General features: G+C 41.4%; 1 protein-coding gene and 1 long non-coding RNA gene across 6 annotated transcripts in view; one reads left to right on the plus strand and one right to left on the minus strand.

Annotated features, from left to right (window-relative positions):
• Positions 1–23,926, plus strand: part of LOC308188881 — a 50,361-nt gene extending 26,435 nt beyond the window's left edge. The window contains exons 2-6 of one of the 3 annotated variants that reach the window (XR_013945831.1): positions 3,181–3,304; positions 14,035–14,118; positions 17,963–20,340; positions 22,269–22,337; positions 22,443–23,926. This is a non-coding gene — a long non-coding RNA (uncharacterized lncRNA). Of the gene's footprint in view, positions 1–3,180; positions 3,305–14,034; positions 14,119–17,687; positions 20,341–22,268; positions 22,338–22,442 lie in introns of those variants that run through there. The other 2 variants (XR_013945833.1, XR_013945832.1) reach the window with 2 other exon arrangements.
• LOC308188880 (uncharacterized protein) overlaps positions 12,840–26,712 on the minus strand; it is a 39,167-nt gene continuing 25,294 nt past the window's right edge. The window contains exons 1-4 of one of the 3 annotated variants that reach the window (XR_013945829.1): positions 17,988–18,126; positions 17,529–17,634; positions 16,004–16,110; positions 12,840–14,992 (exon numbers count right to left, since the gene is read on the minus strand). Coding sequence is in view for 1 of the 3 variants with exons in the window: in XM_080578373.1 (XP_080434499.1) it covers positions 14,058–14,134; positions 14,843–14,992; positions 16,004–16,110 (334 nt within the window). In the remaining 2 variants the exon portion in view is untranslated. Of the gene's footprint in view, positions 14,993–16,003; positions 16,111–16,550; positions 16,871–17,528; positions 17,635–17,987; positions 18,127–26,712 lie in introns of those variants that run through there. The other 2 variants (XR_013945830.1, XM_080578373.1) reach the window with 2 other exon arrangements.

Genomic DNA, 26,712 nt, shown 5'->3' on the forward strand with positions numbered 1-26,712 from the left:
TGTGTGGTCCCATATTTTCCACAAGGGAGATTGGAAGGAGCATGAACTTCCTCAGATTACACAAACTGAGGATTATGATCATTGTTTAGTCAGTATCTTTTATTGAACTGAAAGAATGAAAACCACCATCAGAGAGTAAAGATAGCCTCAGGTCTTGCACTCTGTGAAGCTCCAGGTGCTCTGAGTCCACATACCCACACCTGGGGCAGAGCTGAAATCAGAAAACCTCTTATATATATACTTTAAAACCTATTTTCTCTTTCTGAATCTTAGTGAAGCCATAACCAAGGAAAGCAATAAATTAAACTTGAAGAAAATGGAGTTGATGCCTGATATAAGTCTGCAGACAGCAGGAAACACATCTCACTGCCTTGCTCGTGTTAACTCTGAGATGTGCTAGGTACCTGAAAAGAAGGTACAAGTCCACAGTCAGGCAAAACGGCCAAGAGAAATTATATCTGGAATATATCCTGGGTTGCCGACTACCTTGTTTTGTGCTTTGATCTGGTTTGAGCCCCCATCATGAGGGAATGAACATGATATATATATATAATGAAGTCAGTTTTAGCAGAGACTTGCCAAATCTTTTTTTACATGGAAGTGGAGTTTCACTGTCTCAAGCAAGCATAGCATGAACCTGAGCAAATCCAAGCTCTCTGTCCATAAAACTTCAGACATAGTTTAGGTTTTACAGTGATCTGATTTTTGCTTCTGGATGCAAACTTTTCTTTGATTATATTTTTCCAGGTGAATGATCCAGTGTTGGACTTAGGGAATATTTCTTGAGACTGAAAAATGAGAATTTATTGTACTGCTTAATGCTTGCATATTTTGGCAGGTGAAGGCGGACCTGATGAGTAGAAGGATGGAGAGGACAGAGTTAATAAAAATATGAACACTTCAGAAACATTAGCTGGGACCATTTCCTCAGTACTTCCATGGGCATAAATGATGATTTGACAGCATGTCCATTCTTTGGAAAGATGGGACATTTTACCTTGCCTTCTAAATGTAATGAACAGGCATGCCATGGGACCCAGATGGGATGCATTTTAGCAGTTCTCTTGATTCAGCAATCTTTACTGGAGAATGACTGGTACTTTAAACATAGACCATGGAAAAAGGCCTTTGAAATGACTAGTTGAAGCTATGGCTCATTTACACATGCTGCATACGGTGCGGTTTTGTTTGTGTGTTTGTTTGTTTGCTTTTCTTACTGTGCATATAATTTATTATTTTTGTCTGTGTTTTCCCATCCACGGGAAAGAAACACACCAGTCTTCTGCTTGGATTCACTTTTAGTTTTTAAAGGTATGCCATAAAACAACAACAATAACAAAAAGATAACACAGTGTCTCCACATGGGCAAACCACGAAGTTATTGTACCTTAAGTCATTAGGGCAAAAACTTGGTGACACCATACAGCCATCGCTTGAGAGATAGCTGTTTGCTTTTCCAGAAGTTATAAAAGCCATCTAAACATCTCCCCTAAGGCATATCACCTGCCCAAAGAGCTTTTAGGCAGATACAAGTGTTTTTATTTAATTACCCTATAAGCTGGATCCTAATTCAATTTCAAAAGCAATATTATAATAAGAAAATAACTCCCCCCTTCCCCTAAATATTTATGTGTTCCAGTGGGAAATGCTTTTATGGCTTGCTTTATTCCAAACTCTTGTTGCTGCTAAGTGATAACTGAAAATGAATGCTATTTTTGCATATGTGCTTCTTAGTGAACAAATCAGCTGCACTGTGCTGATTAGAAACACATCTATACTATAACAGTTGACTGCAGGGCCTTATAATCTTCCAAAAGTCTCCAGTGCCTTGTAACAGCCAGACTGCCTGCAGTTAATAGGCAACCTTCATCAGTTGCTTTCCTGTCTAAATTAATCCTGCAACCAGTTGAAAGATGAATGTTCTTAAGGGGTGATCTTCCTTCTTGAATGTAAAGATCTCTCAAATATAGAAAGCTGATGAATGCTGTCTTGGGGAGAAAATATAAAAATCATGATGGTGTTCAGAAAGCTATGTCAAACTTCTTGGCTTTAGCAAGAAAATAAAGTATCATCCTATCAAATGGTGACCTATGTTGCAAAGTTCTCTCAAATTCCATGTGTAGAAATTCAGTGTGTGAAATTGCCAGGTTTGAAGCTTTGTGTCTTTTTCAGGCATTCTTGTAAACAGTGCTCAATACTAGTCCACACTAGTTTGACCTCAGTGTAGACATAAAACAAGCAGGAGCAGCAATGACTGAAAACCTGTCTGAAAGAAATACTGTTCCCTAGTGCACTTTAACCCCTTGTGTACTTTTCCCTTCCATATGATTAGCCTGTAGAGCTATTTTTGACTTGAGTATAAAATAAGACAGCCACGTTGCAGTGTATCCAACAGCTTACATTTGCTGATAGCAGAATGAAAACCACAGTCAGGTGATGTTTCATTGACATTTCTACAGCAGCTACGAATGGCCTTGGTTTTACAAAACAAATGATTCATTAAATCATTATGCAATGCCAGTCTCAGCTTCTAGAAATTCTAGAAATTCAATAAATCTTTATGCAATTCCAGCCTCAGCTTCTAGAAATTTGTTGCATATCTCTTTTTTCTGGTTTTCATAACAGATTTTACATAGGTTATCAAGGAAAGCAGTCCTTTTTACTCACCTTGACATATGTGTTAAGATACTGCATATATGTGTTTTTGCATAAAGGCAGTCTTCATCACCAGGATGTCTAAATGCCAGGAGTAGTTCATGCATTCTTCTCTCTGCTTTCTTGCCTCGCTACAAACAGTTGTTTCATAATATAAGCTCTGCATTTCTAAACCAGAACTCACAGCTGTACCTTTCTTAAGCATTGCCAAAAATGGATCCCATCATTTAGTAACTTAAATTATTGACAGAATCTGCATGATGAACCACAAAAAAAGTCAGAAGAATGAGGTGGCTTGGAGGCAGTTTTTTGTGTATGCAGTTTTATAATGAAACTGTTTCAAAAAATTGCTATAAAAATGGAAAGTAATTCAGTAGTATAGGGCAGCAGATGCTAATGGAACACCAACTGAATTTCTGCTGCCAAGATTACCTGTCTTGCTTTTTGTAATAATCTGTGTCACAATGACAGATACACACACTCGAAGGTCTGTTAATATTTATGAAACTTGCTGTCTTCTTTCAGGTTTTGGGTGTTATAGACCAGAGGAAACATGGATTTGATGTAAACTATTGCAATCTACAAATATACTTCTGTAATACAGGCACTTGCTTTGTCTAGTTGAATGACTCCACTCAGATTCTTCAAGGTAATAGAGTGTTTCATTACTACCATTTCCAACTGATAGTATATGATAGCCATAGGTGTTGTTAAACAATGATTAACAATTAAATTAGCCACAGGGCATGAGCACCAGAACACATTGCTGTTAACAGGTTAGCATCTATCTAACAGTGTATCAGGTAATCCCCTTTCAAGCCAATGTCTGAGAACATTGATCCTAAATCTGCAATCCAAAAAAAAAGAAAAAAAAGGGGGGTGGGGGGCGGGGGGGGGGGAAATGAGGTGTTTGTAAGTCATGACTTTTTTTTTTTCCAGTGTATCTTTTTTAAGGATGACCCAGGCAAAATGTTCAGAGAGGCTCCATGTTTTCTGAAACCATGCCCCTTCAGCAGCTCTGAGTGTGGGAACCCAACGGGGAAGGCATCCAAGTCACCAGCCAGCTGAGGAGACGGGGCTGGGAAGGACCTCCTGAGTAGTCATCTTTGACTCAGTCCCTCGTTAAGGCAGGCAATTATGTTACATAATCCCTCTCGTAAACTGATCGCTCTTCACGTTTCAACTACTACTGATGTTTTACCAGAAATTTGCTGCCCTTTCTGCTAGAAAACTGTCACAGTTTCCAGTGGGAATGTATTCAGGGCAGCCTATTACTATTTGTTCTTCTGACAACTTCATTCTTTAGCTTAAATAGCTCGTCAGCCCTTCTGGTGTCTACTGCCTAGATATATTTATAAAAAGTGAACACGTTTCCACCTTCTTTTGGCTAGACTAAACAAGACGGGCTCTTTTGGGCTCACCCAGAAAGACAGGCTTTTCTTTCCCTGAGCCTGAAGTCTCCCACAACTGTCCCAGTCTGAATAAATTCATTCTTGAGTGTGGGTGACCTGAGCTGTACAGATTATTCTGGATAAAGTCTTGCCAAAGCCTAGTGCAACAGCATTATGAATATTCAGGCTGAGTCTGGGGTTTTCTTGGGTCCATATTTTCTTTTTTGTGTGGCAGGAAGTAAGTTTTAGATTCACTGTGTATGTTTTTTTTTTAAAGCTTCTGAAATATTAAATGAGAAACTTTTTTTTTTTCTTTTTAATCACATTTTTGGAAGGAGTTTAGGGTAAATGTGTTCCCAACATTGTTTTCCATGGGAGTTGGACTCCCGTTGATAATTCCAATTCTAATTACAAATAGAGTATACAATAAGTATTTAAGCAACAGTCCTGAAAACAGAGGCATGAGCTCAGTCCCTGTCTCCTCTGATGAGTCTGGCACAAGCAGACACACCAAGCCATATGTTGCTGCAGCTAAAGAGTTAAGGCAGCCCCAGGGTCTCAGCATCATGCTCTGGTACAGGGTCAGCTGCAGCAAAGGTCAAGCATGACTCTTGGAGAAGCCTTGTGACTGCTGCTTCATCTTTCTCCTCCTTTTCTTTTTGCCCACTGGACCCTTTCTTTTGTCTCCTCCCCTACCTCCATCTAAATCCCTGCTTTTACCTTATCAGCCTCCTGTCACCAATTCTAGCAGTGCTAATTCCAAAACAAACAAACAAGCAAAACACTAGTAAATCAGGAAGTTTTTTTCCAACTTGGGCTCTACACCATTTGTTCATCTGAGGCAGTACAGAGATTTTTCCCTGTGTTTTCCTGCCGTCAGTACTGTGAAGTCTCCCCAGTGAGACATGTCTGCCTTGCTGGGAACTGATGCTCCGTGCTGGAAATTAGGGAACTTCTGAGGTTACTTGGGCAGATCTGTAATATCTTTGTTATGCTCCCACTCTTCGGACACACAGACTGAGAAAATGCTGAGCTATTGCGTGTTTGCAACAAGAATGGCACAAGACTTTGGAGTATATGGATACAGTGCAGAACAAACCACAACCAGAAGCGCATTCAGCTCTGACAGGAGGAGATAAGAGACTCTGTACACAGAGCTGGAGGAGGAACCTGGCTTTTTTCCTCACTGTATCCTCTTTCTTCATCGTTTCCCTCTTCTTTCTGCAGTTTTGGTTGCCTGTTACTCTCCTGCCCTCTCCTTCCCTCTGCAGACATTTTTGGTACATGCACCTCGTTCCCTGACTACCAGGCGGCTCTCCCAGTGGCAGTTCTGTTCCATTAGTTTATGCCTGTGAATGCTAGTGGAAAACTTAGTTCAGTCATGGATGTTTTATGGAGGGGAAGCATACATGAAACAGGAGGAAGAGTAGGAAAAAATGTATGGGAAAGAAAGAAAAAACTGGGCAAACCAATCTATTTTTATAGATCCATTTCATGAAATATTCCTGCTACTGTTGTTCCAGAAAGGCCTCCTATCCTAGAAATAGTAGCTGGTGGTCATGTTTAGTGACCTGCATTTGTGACTGAAAGGAGCCATGACTCACTTATGTGTACGGTGCTCTGCCTATAAGTCGCTCAAACTTAAAATGGCTGAGGTTTACTGTGAGAAAGAACATCTGACTTGTATTTTCTAGAGTCTGAAGAAATATCTTAAAATAACAGCATAAAGGAAAAGTACTAACCATAAAGAATTTTGCATTCTTTGGAATGATATCATAGCAGACATACACAGTAGACTAATTATGATTTCATCTTTAATTTTACTCCAAAGTTGGTTGCATTTTTTTGAAGTGTCATTCTTTTTTATTTTCTCAAACCAATGGCCACATTCCAATCACTTACTTACAATCATCTATATTAATTTGTGTTCTTCAAACAGCTGGATAATCTGTCGTAATTAGAATGATCTCCGCTGGCTGGCTTTTATCATCTTGTCAGAGGAAATTACCCAGGCAGACTTCTCTTTCCCTCCCGCAGACAGTGGAGGGTGCTGTTGGATTTGATGTTGCAAAAAGGTGAAGTGGGATCGGATCGGCGCGCTACGCTGTTCCCATAGAGAACTGCCCAGAGTTCATTTCCTAGCTTCCTAGATAGACTTTGCAGATACAGGCTTTTGGGTTGTGCTTTACTGGTATGACCGGGAGTGCCAGTAAAGGGCCAGGACCCATGCATAGCTCAGGACAGTGAGGCTTTTCAGCTCACTTATTTCTCCAGGCGGGTGAACGAGGAATTAAATGTAGTAATACAGGTTTGGATTTTGACTGTCTGGCTGTGTGTTCCATAATAGCTTTATTGCCTCTTGTCCAGAGATGATATTTTGCATTAAATTTCTTGAGGAGAGGAGGGGGAGGAGAGGAGGAATCAGGGGAATCTGGTTCTCTGCCAGAGGAGGTCTGAGTCTGTCCACGAAGCACTCCCTGCTTTTCCAAAGTATGTTCTGAATTAGGCAGAGTGCAGTACATCTTCTTCAATGTGCTGGCAAGGAGACTTGAAGCCATGATAAATGCATGGATGACAAACCTTGCTCCCAAACTTGGAGATTGTATTAGGACACCCAAAGTCAGGACCATTGCTCTTCAGCTGAGTTTGCATTAGCCAAACGTGATCTAAGAGCGGGAGCTCAGCAAGCCAGTCAGCCTGTCTGCTCTTGGTCCTTGAACAGGATACAGGATGTGGTTATTGAATTTCAAATGCTGTATTTCATTGTCGTCAGGATACTGTGACTTTATTAGTGAATATATCACCAATAATATGGCATGTGGTCAAAGGATGTGTCGTTCCCAAGCCCAAGCAAATAGTAGAGAATTAACAAATGCATTTCAAAGAAGCCCTCTGTGAATTGCAAGTATGTCTTGCTGCTACTGCCATTTAGGCATTTATTTTCCCTCTATACTACTTTTCCTGTAAAAATTTCAAGTAGAAATTCTACTCGAGCTTCCCAGCTAAAATAAAACTATCTGTTTTATGGATGAGTAACTGGAGAAGTCAAAGAAGTTAAATGATTTTCCCAGAATCAGCAACTGAGAATGAAACCAACCTGTGTGAATTAAGCTCAGAAGCTGAACTTCCCTGAACAACTGGAAGGGGCAGAGGATGCAACCCGTGACCCCTTTCTTCCACCGTGTAGCAATTCTGGTTCTGTATCCTGAAGTGTATGTCCTATGCAGGAGCTCTGGAGGATGCACCCTGCATTGTGCACTGCACAGGTCCATCAGCTTTTGTAACTGGCCAATATATCCTGAACATAATGTTCCCACATTGCTTTAAAGATGAGAAGCACTATGTCTACCAGAGACTGAAGTTATTTCACAACATGATTTTCATCCCACAGGATGTAAAGCAGCCCACTGAGGTATTCATTTGTACTCTATTACTTCCTCTGCTGCAGCCCTGTGAAGAAAAAATTCTCCCTAAAAAGTAATAAAAGTGTAAATGCAACCTCCTCACCACTATGACCCAAATGAATGAACCGAGAGCTTGAAAAGAATATATTCTTGGTCCTTTTCTGAATATGGATGAGTGGCAACTAAGCATGAAATGCCTCTGGGCCACTCATACAGTCCTCTGGATAAGGTTCCTTTCTGGTCTAGGTTGCTGAGGACTGATTTGCTAATGGGAAATGTTCCTACCTATCCTGTGTTCAGTTTACCTGGATTTAATCTTCTTAGTTTGAATTAGTAGAGGAGAGTGTGTTTATGTCTGTATCCATAGATGGAAATAGAGATAGACTCCTTACTTGAGTGCACAATGTTTATTTTATCCTAAAAGTTTGTTTTCCTTTTTCTCTCCCCCCCTCCTCCCCCCCCCCCCCCAATGTCACTGCTGCTGTATTTTATTAGACCTCTGGTTTTCATTACGCAAAAAGTCAAAACTGGAACATTGTAAATCTCCCCTCTCCTCCCCGCTCCCTGCTCTGAAACCCGGCCGCCATTCGATGCCTGACAGCTTCTCCTACCAAAGCGCACTATTTCCAGGGGCTTTGGGGAACTGGAGGTGAGAACAGGGAACGGGGGGGGGGGGGGGGGGGACACGACCCGCTCGCCCAAGGCTTGTTAACCTGAGCGCACACTCTCTTTCTCAAATTTGTTTTCTCAGCTGGTGGCACAGTCGCTGCCCCAGCGCCATCGGTCCAGCAGAGAGCAGTTTCATTCGAGATCTGAAGGCAGATTTTAAAGAAGTGGTTGGGACAGGAGGAGGGGGAGCTTAATAACAGCTTAGAGCTTGACTCCCCGTGTTTTCTTAGTATATTGAAATATGAACTGTGTAAACACTCCGCATTCCACCTGCTCAAGCATCTGCCAAACGGCTCACAAAAGCCCTTTGCTCTTTTTTACATCCTCCCGCTTTGCTTGCCCTCCTCCCCACGAGGTCTCCAGCACCACCTTTCTGTCCTGCCCCCCATCCAGTCTCCACAAACAAGCACATGCCCCATTTTTTTCCTTCTGGAGACACACATTTCCAAAGTTGCTTTGCACCTTGCATGCAGTACCTTTCTCAGCCTCCTCCTTCCCAGAGTTGTGGACTCGCTTCGGTCTCAGAGCACCGCTCGCTGCTGGTGCTTGTCAGATTACTGTTGTTCTTTCAAAAATATTTACTGTTATTACACATAAATATGGCAGTAATCACCCGAGAGACTAAATGCTTTCCACTTCAAAACTTGGAGAAAAAAAAAAAAGGGGGCGCACCCACATGCTCTGCCTTTTACCTGCCTGCCCCTGAACGGGGAGCACTTTCCATCCAGATGGCAAGCCATCAAGGGTTTTACGCTTTTACACTTAGTAAAAACGCTGAACAAAGAAGTGCCTTTTCCACCGTGCTCAGAAAGAGAGCAGGCTGTGCTGGCTTTGCCGAGAGAGCAGATTTCCCCTTGGCATGACCTGCCGCCAGCCTCCGGGAGTAGGGCAGAGACAGCGACCGCGTTTCTGCTGCACTTCACCAGTCCCCAAAGGCCGTCACTCCTTGTCTCGGATGTGACCGTCCCGTCATCGCCCTCAGGGTGTGTAGCACTCAGTGGTGTTCCTGGAAGTGGGCAGGTAGCGTGTGTTGGGAAGCGTGGTATTTTTGATCCCGGAGGTTGAAAACAGCATGCTTTTGACTGCGTGAGCTGCAGCAGCCAGGAAGCGTTGCTGCGATTGCATCAGACTGCAAGAGGCTGACCTGAAAAAGAATGGGGAGCTGTGATTTAGGTCTAAGACAAAACTGGTTTTGTTTGACTGTGGAGGGAAGCTACCCAGGAACTGAGAGATGGTGAGATTCAGGCAGTTTCCCCACTGTCATACAGCCTTCATACTGCCAGTAAAAGTAGCCGCCTGGGTTCCCTAAGCTTCATTCATATTAGCTGAATAAAAAAAAATGAAAAATGAAAAAAAGGAGATGGCTTCCTCCTCCTAATTAAGGTGTTCTTGCTGTCCTTTGTCCTCAAAATGCTTCACACTGCTAAGCATAGACCACTGTGCTTGTATCTCAGCTCCAGTCCCTTTTGGTCTGGGGGTTATGAGGCAAACAGTTCTGAATGGTTTGAAATGTGCCAGCAAAACGTCACCAAAATAAAGCTGCCTACACCCAGGTGCCTGCTTGGTTAGGACAGCCCAGCAGTGAAGCTGGGGAGTATTTGGCATCTCCTAACTGGGAGACAGGCCCTAGACTTCATCTGGGGCAGCTGATGGGAGAAATGAGCAATGTTGTTGCTGAGGTTTTTCACAGGTACCTGGATCTCTGCTGGACCTTTCTGTGGCTTCAGCATCTCTCTGGAGCAATGCAACAAGAGAGAGAATTTAAAGAGACAATCTTTAAAAGGAACACTTGACTACATAGGTCTTACAAGGTCTTTAATTGGATTGATTTTTTCCTTTAAATTTGTTGGTTTTGTTTTCTTCTTCTCCTGCCTGTTGCTACAGGGCAATCAGCCATTTTAGGCAGATGAGTTGATTCAGTGTCTCATCTGCACAGCACTCCCCTGGGACTGGGGATGGGGATTTTTTCATTTTGCTCTTTCTTGCCTTGCACTGTGCAGTTGCGTGTATTTCTGCCTGAAACAGGAATCATGCAAAATATCCTTACAGTCTTTTCCAAGCTCTTGGCATTAGAAACACCCTTCCCCTCTGCCTCTCCCAGCCAAGTGATGTGTGCAGCAGAGCTCAGAACAGGGAAGGGAGAGGAAGAGGAAATCATTCACCCCGCCCTTCCAACCAGAAGCAGGAGCCTAAAGCAGTCGCTTAGATGGAAGAAGGTCACATTAAAAAGAGGAAAAAGATAAATTAAAAAAAAGACAAAAGGTGTTCCCTCCTCCCAATCCATTAGGATCATCATGGCTGGGTGTAACCTGCAAACAGACACCAGCGACCCTTGCCAGAAGCACATCGGATGGTGTTGATAAGCTGATACCACCGTGAGAGGAGGGGTAGTCCCTGACAGGCTTGTGGTTTGCTCTGGGAAGGTGCCCTGACATCCTTCCCACCAAATCCAATTTGCTTAAAGCTGTCCACTGGTTGTCAAAACTCCTCTCATCACAAAGTAAAACTGGACCCAAGTATTTTTAATCCAGTTAGGGCAAATGCTGTCCTGTCTCCAACTATTTTTTGGAAGGTTGGCGTGAAGGACTGAGCAACAGGGAGGTGTATATTTGTTCCCCAAAAAGAGGAAGGGTCATTGAGCTGGAACATCTAGTATGCTTTTGGAAGCATTACATTACATCAGAAGGAGCCAGAAATAAGATACCATTTGTTAACTTTGCTAATCCATTAAAAATACATTGGGCAACCGAGCTATTATTTGTAACTCTCTGCAATCTCTCCTACAGCGAGGAAACAATGTCTGACTGCGTTTAGGTGTGGTGTGTTCTCAGAGCACATAAAGCTTTCAGCAGCTTTGTATGAGGCTGATTTTGATTTTAGGTAACAGCACATACTGAATCAGCTGGGGAAAGAAAGTCCCCAACCAGAAATCTACTAGTAGTAAATTATCTGAAATTTCAAATGACCCATGGATATATTTATCATATTATCCCTATATTTATGAATTTGTGTGTGGGAGGGGAGGAGGTGCTCGAAGCTGCAAATTATCAATCCACATCCAGTACTTCAAACTGAGCCAAGTCATTCTCGCCTTTTCTTTTAAGCTGGACATAACCAGAAAATAATTGAGTGGTTGAAATGAAAGATTTTACCTTTGGTAGTACTTTATTGTACTCAGTACTCTTGTGTTGGTAAGAACAAGTTAACTGCCTTGTTCTCCATCACTACAATGAACTAAAGGGAGGATTGAAATGAACTGAGAAAATTATTCTTCTATTTTAATCTTATTAATCTTTTTTTCCTCTGTTCCAGTTAAAACAAAAGCAAGAGCAGCAGAGGCAGATTGACTCTGTAACAGCAAAAGCATGATTCAGTGAATCTTTAAATCTGAGAGCGGCCTTTTCTTGTTCTGTAGCTCTAAAAATTAGGATGGTTTTCCTAGCTTTCATCAGAACAGGTTTGTACTCTGGAGATGAACATGTACTTCTGAATGGAAAAGTGTAGTTTTGTTTAGGATTCTTTTTAAAACACCAGGCTGTCTGACAGCAGAAATCATATTATAGGCATCTCTTGCTATCAATCAAGGACAAGAAATATCCTGAAAGGATTAAACTTGCCTGAAAGGACAAAAAAGGGACAAACTGCCTGAAAGGCAACTGGAAGCAGGGTACACATAGTAGTGACAAACCCATGGCTTGACAAAACCTCGCCTTGCTGAAAGTTCAGGTTCTAAATTTAGGGCTCTAAATAAGTGATATGATGTGTGAAGGGTCTACACTGCCAGCCAGAGTCAAGAGGAAGAGCTGGTGTCTTCATGCCTTTCCAAATCAGGGCATTTAAGGCTAAAGCACACTCTGAAAAGCCAGACTTTATTTCTTGGCTTCAGTTTCCCCAGCAGTCAGATAAGGCTGATGTTCACAAAGGAGCAAGCGAGGGGTGAGCCACACAGCCCCACCTCTACCAAAAGCAGGCCCCAGCCCTCAGCTGGGATCTGCTCCGGAGGGACGCCGTGCTCCAGCCGAGACCGACAGGATCCACGCGGACCAGCCCAGCCCTGGGCACCTGGCCCAGGGAAACATGCTTTTAGGTGCTTACATGAAAAACGATCGCCCTTGGCCTTTAGGGTAAAGCCTGCCTGCCTTTGGCTGAAATACTGCTTCTGCCTGGTGAGACGCCACTTTCACGGCTGATGTGTCTCTGGGTGAGAACTGGCTCGGAGGCCAGTGGCAGGTTTCGTGGCAGGATTTTGAGCAGACAGGGTTTCTGGATGCGTTAAGCAATCAACAAGTGAATACGCTGCGTAGGTAAGTGCGTGCCGGCCCAGCGAACCTGGGGCTGCTATCACTCCTCTGCCTCTGGACACGGCTGATAGGAGCCGGAGGGCAGAAAGGAGGCAAACAGAAGAGAGGGTGGGTCTCCAGCGCTGTGGCCACCTCATCACTGACTAACTAATCTTTTTTTCTTTCTTTATTTGGAAAACTGTCCTAATCTATGACGAGATTACAACAGAAAAGCACTTATCTGCCAGCACGCCTCGCCAGCTGTTCTTTAATAAGCTGTGGAGGGAAGAGGGGCCTGCTCTTTAAAAATGGCTGCAGTTTCCTCCTCGCCAGCAAACGCCCTGCTCGAGCGTGCTGGGACGAGACAGGCGAGGTGCCAGAGGCAGCTGGTGCACCGAGTGCTGCAGGAGCAGCGATGTTGAAGGAGGGATTGAGGCCAGTCCTGAGGCCCTCACGCCATGCACCGCCTGCTCTCATCGTTGGCACGGTACCTGCAATGCTGCCAAACAGCCTTCATATTTAAAATGCAGAGCAGTGGTACAACGTCTTCCTGCCAGATCTGATCTGGTCAGGTGCCTTCCGTCCAAACATCCCTTTGTGGCAATGATACCCAGCTCTGGAAGTTCTTGTTCCAACAAAGCTCCTCAGGTCCAGGTTCTTCTCTTACAAGACCCTCTGCAAGTGCCCAGCCCACCACATTTCACCCTGCCTCCCAAAGTAGCTCTTCAAAGCCCTTCCCTAATCTTGTGCATAGAGACTTGGAGATTTCTTTTTGAGAAAAAGAAGCCGGGGATTTTACTCTTCTGGCACATATGAAGAAGTTACAGGGAAATGCATCCATGTTTTTGCCTTGCCCTTCTTTTCCTGGCACTTTGTTCTGTGCTTCAAGTCAGATGCTATGAGGTATGACTGCCACACTGCCACTCCGTGTTTGAAATGTCAGCATGTCTCCACTTCTCTCAAAAAAACTCATAACCAGAGGAAGCCCTGCCCTCACCATCTGTGCGGTGAGCAGTTTGGCAAGAGTCAGAAGCAACATCTTCTCAGAGCTCAGACTTCAGCAGGAAGAAGTCTCTAACCTCTACCAGGAGCAAGATAGCTCCAATCCTCTGCAAGGGGCAGGGCCACTTGATGCCCTGAGATATGTATCCCTATGTTTTGGACAGATTGGTACAGAGGTTAGGATTTTGTAATCACAGTATTTGCCCGTTCTTCCCAATCTAAATTGCTTTCAAATCCATTGCACATTTCCTAACCGATGTAGCAGAGGGGTAGGAATTTCACAGACAGGAAGTTCAGGAAAACTGGCAGCTGGATGGGGAAGAGTGGTCCCCTGCTCCCACCCCAGACACCCAAAGGAAAAGCATTTTCTACTTAGCCATTATCTATTTTCTTTGGTTGCAGCCAGCTGGTGATTCACAACATGCATTACTATGAGCTGGCCACAGTAAATGCTGTTTATTTCTGATCTGGCAGTCATAGGGAATATGAGCAAGCTTTGGAGGTGATAGGAAGAAGAACAAGGACAGTCCTGTGGGAGGCCAGGCTTCATTCATTCTATCATTCAAGGGATAACTTGGCATTTTCTTAATTTTGAGTATGACCAATGTTCTGTTTTTCTCTTTGGTTGTGTAGTCGAGTCTCATGGAAAAGAAAAGCTATTGCGAAATGGGAATGGAAAACTCGGTCCATCTGGTGTGTTTGAGCACTGTCAGGCAGGTGAGATAATCAAGAGCTGTAAGAATATAATAACAAGGGAAAACAGAAGAACTTAGATGGAGACGTTATCATTCCAAGGGAAAAAATATAAAAAATAAAAAAAAATCATTTTCCTGTGTGTTTCTGACTCTCTTCTCCCTTTCCAAGACTTCAGTCATCTGCTCTAAAGGACTGGCTCTTTTTCAGTGGCTGGAAATGGCTTAAGCAGTTCAAAGAAAGTAGGAGATACTAGGGACTTGGGGATAAGAGTCTTGCAAGTAAATTTCAAGGAAAATATTACAGCTTTAGCAGCTAACAGGAGGCAGAAATCCACTGTCTAGGAGAGTGCACTGGGGTATTGCCAAGAGCAAGCTGCTGATAATGGTTGCAAATATATTTGCTGATGAAATTTTAAGTTGCTTGATAGAGCTTTCTGGTTTTCAAAGCGACACTTTTCCATGAAAATTTACATCATAAGAATTTGAGGTGGGGTAAAATTGGAACCATGTGTTGGCTAAATATGGCAATTGGTTAAAAATGAGTGCAGAACCAAAGTGTCTATGCTTACAAATTGCAGCATTAAAAGCTAACAAGATGTCTCCTAATCCAACCTGAACAGAAAGAAGTTCCTGACCATGAGGGTCTCCCTACAGACTCAGGATCAAGGTTTGCTAAACAAAATATAGCCCATTATCCCTGTATCTGTCAGGAACAAAAAATACAGCACAAGGTATTTTCAATTCACCAAAATCCCTGGCACAATCCAGCTGACAACAAAAGGAACAGCCATTAGACCAAATAAAATCTTTGTTTCTTTGGACCAAATTGTGGAATTTCTCCTCTTTCTTGCAGCCTCTTTCATCTGTTGTGCTTTCTGCCTTCTCTGTCAACTCATCTGCACAGGAAGGAGAGAAAGGAGAATAATTAAAAAAAAAAAAGTCCATATTGTATTCATCATAAACAACCTCCAAAATCAATGCACATTCTGTGAGGAGGGATTCTGGTCACACAGACCCTGTTGGCAAAACTGCTGTTGATTTTAGTGGGTGTGGATTTTGTCCTCTGCTTTAGATACTCTCTGAAGAGTGTAGCCAGTCTGCATGCAGACCTAAGGGACTTGGAAGCTGTTAAGTAAGGTGTGTGATCTAATTGAGAAAATAGTAGCTCTGGGAGTTTTTCTGACCACAGCTTTACTCATTCCCACCCAGTAACTTCTTTGGTCCTAAACCTGCAAGAGGCTGCACACATGGTTAATGTTAAGGGCGTGTGTAGTCCCATATCCATGAAGTCAGTGTGAATATTCATTTGTTCAAGGCTAAAAGCGTGTAGATGTTGGAATGGTTGGGACCTTGGACAGTTTCAGTATTATGAATGGTGCTCATTGCAATTATCTATCTAGCAGAACACCCTTTAGTATGACTCCAGAGCAAAGATTTTAAGTCATGGGCAAAGTAAAGGATAGGAAATTGGTACTTCAGAGAACTAGCTGAACAAGAGGCCGATCTCCTAAACTCTGCTTTGTTTAAATGAACACACTATAGCATATTAAATTATCCTATATTAAACATGACTTCATCTTTAACAGCTTCTAAACATTATGATTGTAACTGACAGCAAGTTCTAGATCTGACTTAAGAAAGCAGCATGCTACTGACTATCTGAAATAAAACTTACTTTTCTGTTATAGAAGTTTATGTATAAAAGCTTAAATTCAAGAAAAAGTAAGCCTTCAAACTCTACCTTATTGCAGAGTTAGTGTAACTTAAAGTCGTCTAAAATAAAGCAAATACTTAAATACTTTCCCGAATGAGGGTCTAAAGGAATAATTTTGCTGAATAAGCACTGAAGGGCCATAGGTCTCTAAACAACTAACTGTAACTATTACCAGTAAATATTTTCATTTTACCTTGTGTATCACTGCCAGCTATGATGGGCTGAAGCCAGATTCTTGCAGAGAGGAAAATGAATACACAGCAGTACAGAAAAGTGATCTCTGTTGTCTTGCCCTTTTGTCTGTAGGAAAAAAAAAAAAAGAAAAAAAAAAACATTTTGGCATTCGTATGTACAAATCCATGAACTGTGTGTTAAAAGATTATATTTTAAGTTTGTATACAAATTAATCATTTAAAAAATTACAGCTCAGCAGTTGTTTATATCACATGACCAGACTATCAATCATAATAATAATAAAACAGGAGATTTTTAAGCTAGTACACTTCTGAGTATTCAACCAAAATGGAGAAAAATGGGGAAAACACATAATATATCTTCAGGGCAGTAATGTCCTGTTATTGTTAAAAAACTGCTGGGACCTCATTAGTGACTATGAAAACATCATCTGTGAATACTGTGAGGCAATAAATCTACAGTGTCCAAGGAAGAGAGTGCAGGGGGGAGGGGAGGGGCGAGGGAAGAGAGCAAGCACAACGTGTGTATTTGCCATTTTTTCTTACCCAGCTGTGAGTTAGTAATTTCCATATCTGCTTGCCAAACAGCTTCCAGAAACTATTACCGATTATGTGAATTCAATAGTCTGCTAATGAACGATAAGATAATGGGTCCGTGTTCAAGACTGCAGGAGACAAATACTTGTTTACATGTCAGAAATTCCTTTTCCATTTGGGTCATTGTACACAAATACACATGGCTCATGAGGCCATGGCTCATAGCAGTATAGCTCCCAGCCAGGGCTGCTGATGCTGCAGGTATGGACCTTCAGTCTCCAAACCAAACGCTAGTTGTTGAGGTACTCCTCTGATGATCAGTTTTCCATAGCTTTAAATAAAGCAGGCAGTGTTTTAAAAATGAACGAAGAGTTTTGTGAAACGAAGGAAGGAAAGAAGGGAGGCAAATAGCTTAACAATAAATCCTGAGATATTTGTGTAAATGCCTAGTATTTTGCAAGACTCTGCATGAGACATTTAGACTTGTGATAAAATTTACCTATCGTAGCTGTTTTAGTAATGCTTTATAATGCTTTTCACCTCAGATGATTTTATCATCTGCCTGCCTCATAGCGCCATAGTGCAATGAGGCATAAATCCATTGGTATCACATACATGCTGCTGCGCTACAGTGAAATTTGGCTCTGTATTTGCAGAACTCATGTCACCTGTCACTGAAATGTGGCTACTTCTAGAGAGGAAAAGCAGCACTGCCAGCAAGACTGGTTTTAGCAGAGGAAGCAAAGGGTAATATAGCCAACCAAAATGGCTTGGGAGAGTAGGTAGGAGGAACAAAAGTAAGTACTTGAGTCAGAGTTTCTTCAGGGCACCAGGTCTCATGTATGCCTGAGAAATTAAGGGCACTTCATGGCCACAAGTTTAACACCAACTGAACAAGTGGAAACTACTTGCTGCCACAAAAATTACAGACTGGTTTACTGGTTTTGCGCAGGACCCCTGCTCCCCAAGTCATACCCCACACCCCGCTTTTTTTTTTCTTTCACTCTAAATCCATTTCTTCCACTTGATTTCACAGCACTGGATCCTTGGTAGGTCATGGTCTTCAACTGGAGAGCTCTTTTGTACATTGAACCTGTAAAGGCATTGAGAAAGCAAACAGAACTTGATTTACCTCCCAGGAAATTGGGTACCTTATCTCTGTATGTGAAAATTAAGTCACTGGGAAGTAAATATCACCAAAAAAGGACTTCACATTACCAGTATCACTTTTGGAAATCTTCAAAATTGGCAGATGTCTAACATAGTGGCCTGCCAGGGTTAGTAAAAATGCTGTTTTCCGTATTTTGTTTATGCTAGGGCTTTGGACAATGAGACTTACGGCAGTGGGAGAACCAGAGTTTAGGTGTTATTGGACTCTAAGAAACAGCTAAGACCTCTGTCTCTAACTACAGACTCTGTAGTTTTACAGGATTGTTTTGGACTTACCCCATGCTACAGCAATTGGAATATGACCCTATAGAAGAAAATTGAAATGCTGCAGTTCTTTCCAGAGATCTTGAGCACCTTTATCTCCAAGGGCTTCTGGAAGATGGAAATCAGGCACAGCTGAAAATCAGGTGTTCACGTTTAAGGGCTTGAGTCTTTCTTGTGTATCAGCTTTTCTTACTCTTCTCTGAGAGCTACTTCTTCCACTTTTACCACCTGAAACCATAACCTTTTGCACGGTGTCTCCTCTTTGCTCTGCAGTGGAAACAACCCATAGAAGCATCAGAGGAGAGCGTTTTCTGCAGAAGCTAGCAGCAATGTTGATTCTTGCTGCAAACAGAGCCAACAACAGCAAAAGTCAAAACAAAGATCTGGTCATGCCCAATCAAAGGTCATCTCCTGTATCACATCCCATTAGTCAAAAGGCAGAAAGGACCAGTCATGATTTAGAGTAATCTGAAATAAAGCACTAGTGCTTGGCTTGGAAGGAATTCCAGGTTTTGTAATGGATCTAGCAGAACTATATGTTAATGTGGTCTGCATTAATTTATGTTTTGTAAATGTAGAAAAGCTGATGGGAAAGCAATAGGCCCCTGCTAAGCTATATCTCTTGGAAGAAAAATGACATGAAATAGGATTGGACCTTATAAAATCTCAAAGGTAGCAGGGAAAAGAGCATGCTGTTATTCATTCACAGGAGTTGGTATCTTCTTCCTTCTCCTGGGCAGTGTGTGCACAACCAGAAATGGTCAATTCAGGCATATACATGTATGTAAGCACAGTGACTGGCAGCCTATATAGTACATGCATAGAGTATAGGCAAAAAAATTTCACAAGCAGATAAGGAAACAGCTATTAATCTGGGCAAAAGTTAGAATTGCTTGGTCAGACACGCATATGAGCAGTCTTGCCACTGTAACAGGGATTCATTCTTGGGACTGAATTTTCTGTACTCTGCAGTAGCTTGCTGTAGTTTAAAATCAGATCAGAAGTGATGTTTTCATTGGCTTGTTGGTCTACACAGTCAGAAAGAAATGGTAAATGGGAAGAAAATATATGCCAGTTCTGTGTATATATCAACATTTAACTTCTGATTGCCTAATTCTATATTAATCCTGGACTGACCAGTATAGTATTTGAGGTGAAAGAATAATTTGTATGTCTATGATATTTAGAAGAAGAAAAAAAAGTAGTGTTTCTGATACTCCTCTTTCTTACTGACTGCATATACATCGCATTATACTACGATGTGAGCTGCTTGGCCTGTCAGGGTACTTTCTGCAGTACTTTTCTGTACTTTTCTTTTTTCAACTCCATTGGGGGAAATTCAAACATTCAGCTCCAAAAAAAGTCCCAGGAATGTGCATGCACATCACTTAAGAAGCTTCAAAAATCACAACTTTCATGTGTGATGTTCTGCAGTATAAGCATTAGATGAATGTATGCCAGCACAAGCCTGAGGTTCAAATTTTCCCCTCTCCTGGCCTCACTAACTTAGTTTACTAGATTGAAATTTCCTAATTTTATTCTCTTTATTCTCTTTATTTTCTCTTCCTCTCTCTTGAGAGAGTTTATTCTCTTCTCAATACTGTGGCACTTTTCCTGTTGTAATGTTTGCCTTTTGTTGTTTTGATTTCATCTCCTCCTCATTCAAGAAGGATGATTGACCCGAATGCTCCATATTCACATTTCTTGAGCTATGAACTGCACTCTCAGTTAAGTCAACAACAATATAGTAACTAATAGAAACAGTTATCTCTTTTTCAGAGGAAAGGTATCCTAAATGTTGAAAGACATTGCCAGAAATCTGTTAAAAAAAAAAAAAATACAACTCATAGTGGAGCTAGAAAAATCAGTCCAAAGCTGAATTGTATTAATTGAACTCCCATGCCAGTTGTTAACTCATCAGCAACTCATGGCTCTTGGAGCCCAGGAGCACTCCTGATGTCTGCCAGAGCTTTTAGTCCACTCCCTGGTTATGCATGGATGCATATATCCCGCCAGACCTCCAACTCTGCCATTTTGGCCCCAGGTTCAAAGGCCTTCAGACATTTCTGGAAGGGCAGTTATTCTTGTTTTAGACCATTGACAATGCTAATGGTAAGAGCAGATTTTGATCTCATATTTTGCAAGTCTGATTTTTTCTTTCTTTTTTTTTTTTTCTGAGGTTAGTGCAAAAGGAGCAGAGGTAAGTCTAGGGTCCAGCTTGAAGGCCACTGAGTGAAGCCTGGAGTTCCACTTGTTGCCAAAGGTGATGAGAACGATTCACAAAAAGTGTTAATTTCTGTGGAGATTACCACTGTGGAAACCGAAGAGGTGACTCATGAGAAATACATGGTTTCAGTATAGACAGGTAAAAATTGTCTCCAAATCCCATGAAAGAGCAAACTGAGCTAGTAACGATGCTTCATGGTCCTAGCTGCATGCACTGAATTGGTAGATAGATAACTGTTGTATCTGTATTGCATATTCCTGTTGTGTTACTGGAGTCAAGATGGTGTTTATCAGTGACTGAGGTTTCCTACTAGGATCTGCTGTGTCCAGGCAGCTCCTGAGCTTGTGTGAAGTGCCACACAGACTTATCCTCTCCTCCTTCCAGGGGTGAAAATCAAGAGAGAGAGAGAGCTCAGAGAACTGGCTGCAAAACAAAAAACATGCATAAAACATGCGTGTTTTATTCAATATTAATACACTAACTTAGACAGAGAAGAACATAAAGCTCAGCCATTTTTATCCATTGTTGACCCCAAAGTCTTTCTTTTTTAAAGAATTATGCATGGATTCTGAAAGGAATGCATGGAACATGGATTACTGTGGAAATCCAAACAGGATTGCTGAAGAGAAGGCAAATATTGCAAATAATATGCATGAGCATCCACATCAGTAAAATTCAGGAAAATAAGATAAATAGAACTTCTTTTCTGTTTGCTTTTAAATAAACATTTGTGAATATATTTGTCAGTAGAAATTTGATAGGAGGAAGCTCACATGATTTATCTGAGCCACATCAGACGCTTTTAGATGTCCATTTTGAAAGCTCTGGGTTTGTTAGCTTTAAGAGTTGATTAACTGAGGGCCCAAACATTTCTATGAAAATGAGACAACCAAAAAAGTCATACTAACAGGAATTTCCAAGCAGTGTTCATCAAAAATAAGCAGGAACTTGCACTAAAATACAGTAGTAGCACATCAATCAATTTCTCAAAAGTATTTTGAGCTCTAATTTTACTATTATTTCTCATTTGTCTCCAAAGTTTACTGGTGCTAATGTTGTTAATATTGTCAGTCTCTAACTCTCAGTAAACTAAAATACTAACATGATTTCATTATTTATTTTCTCCCTTTTTTTTTTTCTTTTTCATTTCCACAATTGCACAACTATGGAAGGTACCTCATTGTGAGACTACTATGTGCTAATGCTCTAAAGTATGATGTTAAATGTCATTGCCTTTGATAGGACCCAATCTCATGCTTATTTGAACTTAACTGATCTGTTGATTTTGGAGCCTTAGTTTTTGCAACATTTGCTATAAATTGCACAAAACTTTTCCACTTTCAATTGCAATTCACATTACCCACCAAAGATGAGTCACTGGAAGCACAAGAATGTGTCAGTACTTTAGGCCAACTCTATCACTATCACATACTGTACATGACATCTTCTATTTTCTTCCTCTTTTAATTAAAAAATATATCAGGAGAAGAAAAATCACAATTTTTTTTCTCCCACTCATTTCCTGTCTTCCATACTTCTGACTCAAAAATCCAGTGAAGCACCTGTGTGTTGAAGCACTAATATTAACTTCATCTTAAACGTTTCCATTCAAAAAGCCCAGTTTTAGTTAGTTATTATTTTCATAAACTTTAGCCTTTTTGGCTGAACTTATTCCATTGCTGTTCTCTTTCCAAAAGTGACTATTTTTGGAAAGTTTAAGCAAGAATCAAGTAAAAACAAAACTTAACAGAAATACACTTTTCCCACCATTTCCCCCAAATATTTGGAACAGATATAACGACCAAACCTTTTCAGATAAAAATCTGTTATTTGGCTGGGGACAGTCTGTAAAACAGAAAGGTGTCTTCCAACATTGTTCTGAAAACAGTCGGAGGCATCTGGAATCATCATTTCTGTTTCTTCAAACAAAGAAACTGAGGCACACGACCAGTAACCAAAACTAGCTTCCTATTTCTTTGCTTGGTGTTCTCTCTCCATTTATTTCTAAGCTAATTAACAATAATCTCCTATGCTCTAAATAGCAGTGTTATGTGTTCCTTGTACAGATAACATTGTGCAAAGAAGAGAGACAAGGTGGTGGTAACAGCTGGATGTTCAGTCTAGGTGTATACCAGGTAAGTGTGACAAACACAAAGGCACCCACTTACTGAACAGTCAATTCATGACCAAGTGAGTGCTGAATGCACTTCAACAAATAATATTTTTTTCTGTTCTTATAGGTCATGGCAAAGAAATATTTCATGGCTGCCTCATTCACTTAACAGCATCAGATCTGACCACTGAATCATAGTGTATTGGCATGGAATTGACAATTCTCTCGAGGGTCTCAATACAGCATTGTTTTTTGGTTGGTTGGTTGCTTGCTTTTTTTTAAAGAGAGTTTTAAAAAGTTTTTGGGGAGTCAGATGCCCACAAAGCAAGCAGGGTTTTCAGCCCTTCTCCATCACGCTCCTTTGACTATTCCACCCACATAATGTAAGTATCATTAATTGTAAACACATGAGCAGTTCCACTGAAGCCTGAAGTTAAGTATGTGTTTAGGTACTTTGTTGGATGCTTTCTGTTTATGCTCCATAACAGAAAAAGTCCATGTGGTGGGGAAAAAAAAAAATAAAAAGGAACTTTTCAGCCAAGCTCAAGCCCTCGAGGAAAATGCACACATTTTTAAAAAATTTTTGGACACTGAGACAAAATTGGGAAGTGTGAATGCTCGACTTGTATTCCCAATCCCTTTTAATGAAGGGGTTCATAGCTCAGGTGCTCTTGCCACTGCAGAAGACAAAATTTTTGTGCAAGCTGCTGTCCCTGTCATGCACCATTTGAGAAAACATGCCTCTTGGTCTGTATTCTTTGTTCTGAAGAGACATCCAGGTTCAAAACACTAAGTCAGTTTTGAGCAGTCTTCATCAAACACTGCACATGTACATCAACAAACAGGTTGTCTTTAATGAGCTACTTGCATGCAGATTTTTCTTTCCTGGATTTATTGTACAAGATAACCCCTGCAAGCAAATAAATACTAACTGTGCACAAACAAGGCTGTTGAATGGCAGCTTTGTTTTCTGAAGAAGATAGAGGGTTTATACCTTGAGAAGAAAGGGGATAAAGGAAGAGGACTGCCTCACTAGAACTAGGCAATCATTGTGCAGCTATTTTACAATGCAAATATATGTGGGAACCCTCACACAGTGCTACATTACTTACTGTTGACCTATTTCCTGTGTTTCTATTCCCCTCTGAAAATTGAGGATGACCTTTTATTTACCTTCAGGACTGGACTGAGTAAATGCAATGGCATATTCTAGAAACATCTCACCTTCTAAATTAGTGTGTTAGTGTGATATATGGCAGGGATAGTGGCACAGATCTTCACTCGAGAATCAAACACCTTTTTTTTTTCTTTTTTCTTGTGAGTTTCATTAAAATTTGCTAACAAGTGGAGAAATTACCAGGAATCTTGGGATGCAGCCCATTCTTGGGATGCTGTAGATTGCATAGCCCATTTCTGCACATCATTCTCCTCGTCATTTCCCCTTTCATTTCATTTCCCTTTAACTTGGTTAAACAAAGATAGGGCTCTATTCAAGCTCATCTAAGTTTCAATGCTTCCAAAGACCAGGCTTGCTACATGGCAACTTTGTCCCTGGATGAGTCCCCTGTGTTGACCCTATCTGTCCTCTTCTTGGCAAAGATGTCTCACAGGCTCCTCCTAAGTCTGCAAAACTCTTGGCAACACTTCCACTGCCTCAGGTCAAACTATGACTCATTTGCTATGTGTAGACAATAGAAGCTGTACCCCCTAGGTATGTTTGCTCTGGTATATGCCTAAAACATGGTCTGTTGTTTTGCAGTCCATCTTCCTTTTACTCCTTGGCTCCTTGGCTCCTGTTCCCCACCACTCTCTCCTTAACAAGCTTAATCAGAATACTTGGATCTTCCTCTTCAAAAAAGAGAGAAGGGTAATTTATTGACAAAATACATTGTTTTGTGCTTGGCATTGACCACATTTACTGATCTGTCACTCTTCTTTAGAAAAAGAAAGCAAAAAGTCTGTGTCTAATACAAAAAAGCTCCTAGTCCTACCCTCTACTGCCATAGCACAAGAGTCAGATCACTGGCCCAGCAATGATCTCCTCACGATCTTCACAGTTGCCTTGAGAAGCTTCCAGGAGAAGCCAGAAGATGTGTGGAAAAGAATGGAGGTAGAATGAGCTCCTTATAAATCTTATGTATAAACCCAATCTGGACACAGAGCTCCTGTGTCCTTTCTCCCTATTCAGCACGACTTTTTCCTATTCAGGCTCCGTTCAGCCTCAGCTGTGTAAGGTCTTGCCTAATAAATGTAATCCTTCGGAGCAGGGCTTAGACTTAGAAAAGAGAGAATTGGCACTTTCCGTGCCATACCTGTTCAGTGGAGAGAGCACTTTGATCTCTGTGGCTACCCATCTAACAGCCCCCATAGCAGTAAGTTCATACACTTTTTTTTTTTCCTTTTTAAAATATATCTGCCAAGAAAGAAAAAAGTGAAAGGAAAAAAGCAGCAATTCCAGGAAGAAGCTGAAGTCCATAAAGTGATCTTTCATTCTCTTTTGCAAAGCTATTGCCTGTCAGCACCACCACGAATCTATCAGAGTATTTTCAGTAACAAGCTTTTGAAAAGCAGAATTTAAAATAAGAAGTGGGAAGTGGGGAGGGAGGCAGGGGGAGTATCTTCAAACCAAATGCCACAGCTGCTCACAAGGCACTCTATAATTCAAAACTGGGTACCCTCAGGCACGCTGCGCATACATTTATATTTTCAAGGGAACAGTCCCACAATGCAAACACTGTGAGTGGTTTTGCCTTAAGGATCCTGTAGGATTTATACACACGAGGGCTCTTGTCGCTTGTAAGTAGAGGTCAGGAACCTGCCTGGGTGGAGAAGGCAGAGTCAGTGCTTTCCTGAAATCCCTCCTTGTGCCAGGAAATAATCACCACACCCACAGCTACTACATTTGAGCCAAGGTGTTCCAGGGACACAGTCTGTCATATAGGGCACGCCTGTGGAAAAAAGTTTTAAAAACCATATCCCGTTTCTTTAATCTTCCATTCCTTGTTGCTGAAAGAAATGAAAAAAAAAATCAAGGTAGTTGCTTATGAGGGAAAAGAAAAGGCGTTTCTGTTCAATATCCAAAAGTAAAAGATCAAAAAGCAAACTTCTGATTTTTCACATATTCCAGATTGCTCAAGACAGGGTTTATTTCCACTGGGTTAAATAGCAGGTAATGAAGTTTTGACCATGGTGGCATAAATCAACTCTTTTGATGGAGTAAAGGGGTAAGGAAGAGAACAAAGAACAGGCAGAGAGGCTACAATACCAAATGTTACTTGTTAAAATATAGAGCTGGTATTTGTTTCTGGTAGGCATCTTAATCTGTGATTTATTGTTGATTCAAAAACTCTACATTTTTTTATTAGAGCTGAATGGATTTGAAACTACCATTGCTACATAAAATGGCTAATTGTGTTTTACTGCTTCATTTCAAGTACAATTCCATCTTGGTGCCAAATATCAGACTAAGAAAAATGACACACTTTATTGAAAATAATTGCAGTGAAAAAATGTGTAGGTTTCTTTTGGCTGTGATTATTTTACTGATTTTTTTTTTTTTATGAATGATAATCCTAAATAGTTGTTTCTTGTCAATATCATCTGTCTTGTATCTCCTTAGCTCAGAAAATATCCAGATATATTCCATTTTATAGCCAATAAATTCTCCTGAATTCTTTGACTTACTATTTTTCTCAGATGCATTTTGAAACTGTAACTCTGATGGTTTTCTCATACATACTTAAACATCACATCACCCGTTTCACTTGGAGGCCAGTGGTGTCTGAGAATGAGTAGGCAAAACAGATGCACAGAGATGTCCTCAGAGCCAGCGTGAAGCACTGTGTGCAGATCACACCAGCAATTCTTTAATTGCAAATTGCAGGCTTATCGATGTGCTACAATCCCAAATACTCTCTAAACAAAACCCACCGGCGTTCCATGAGCTAAATATAGAGAGCCGAGAATAGATTTTTACTTTAGAAAACACCTGGGCCTGCTGCTTGGTGGCATGGCTACATGTGGGGAGAGCAATAGGACATCTCTCATCCTCTCTGCTACTGAGGTGGGACAACTCCGGTCAGTCACCACACAGTAGGTGCTTTGCCAAGGGCAGAGCTGAGGAGACTCAGAGGATGCTGTGGGGACATACAACAGCCTCCACAACTACCCAAACATCAGAGCTGGGGCACTCAGCTTTCGTACCAACGTGCCCATGTGCAGTAGACCTGGCTTATTCCAACTCCTTCCTGCAATGCCAAGTCTTACAGGTTGAAATCCTGCCCTGCCTTCCTTGTCCCGTGTGGCAGGTGTGTGTGATGCTGCTCTCCAGTGCCTCACCTACGGGATATAGGTCTTGACATTTACAAGGCATTTCCTAAGCTCGGGCACTGAAGGCT

Source organism: Anser brachyrhynchus (assembly GCF_964034855.1).
Source record: "Anser brachyrhynchus genome assembly, chromosome: 2".
Taxonomy (NCBI): Eukaryota; Metazoa; Chordata; class Aves; order Anseriformes; family Anatidae; genus Anser; species Anser brachyrhynchus.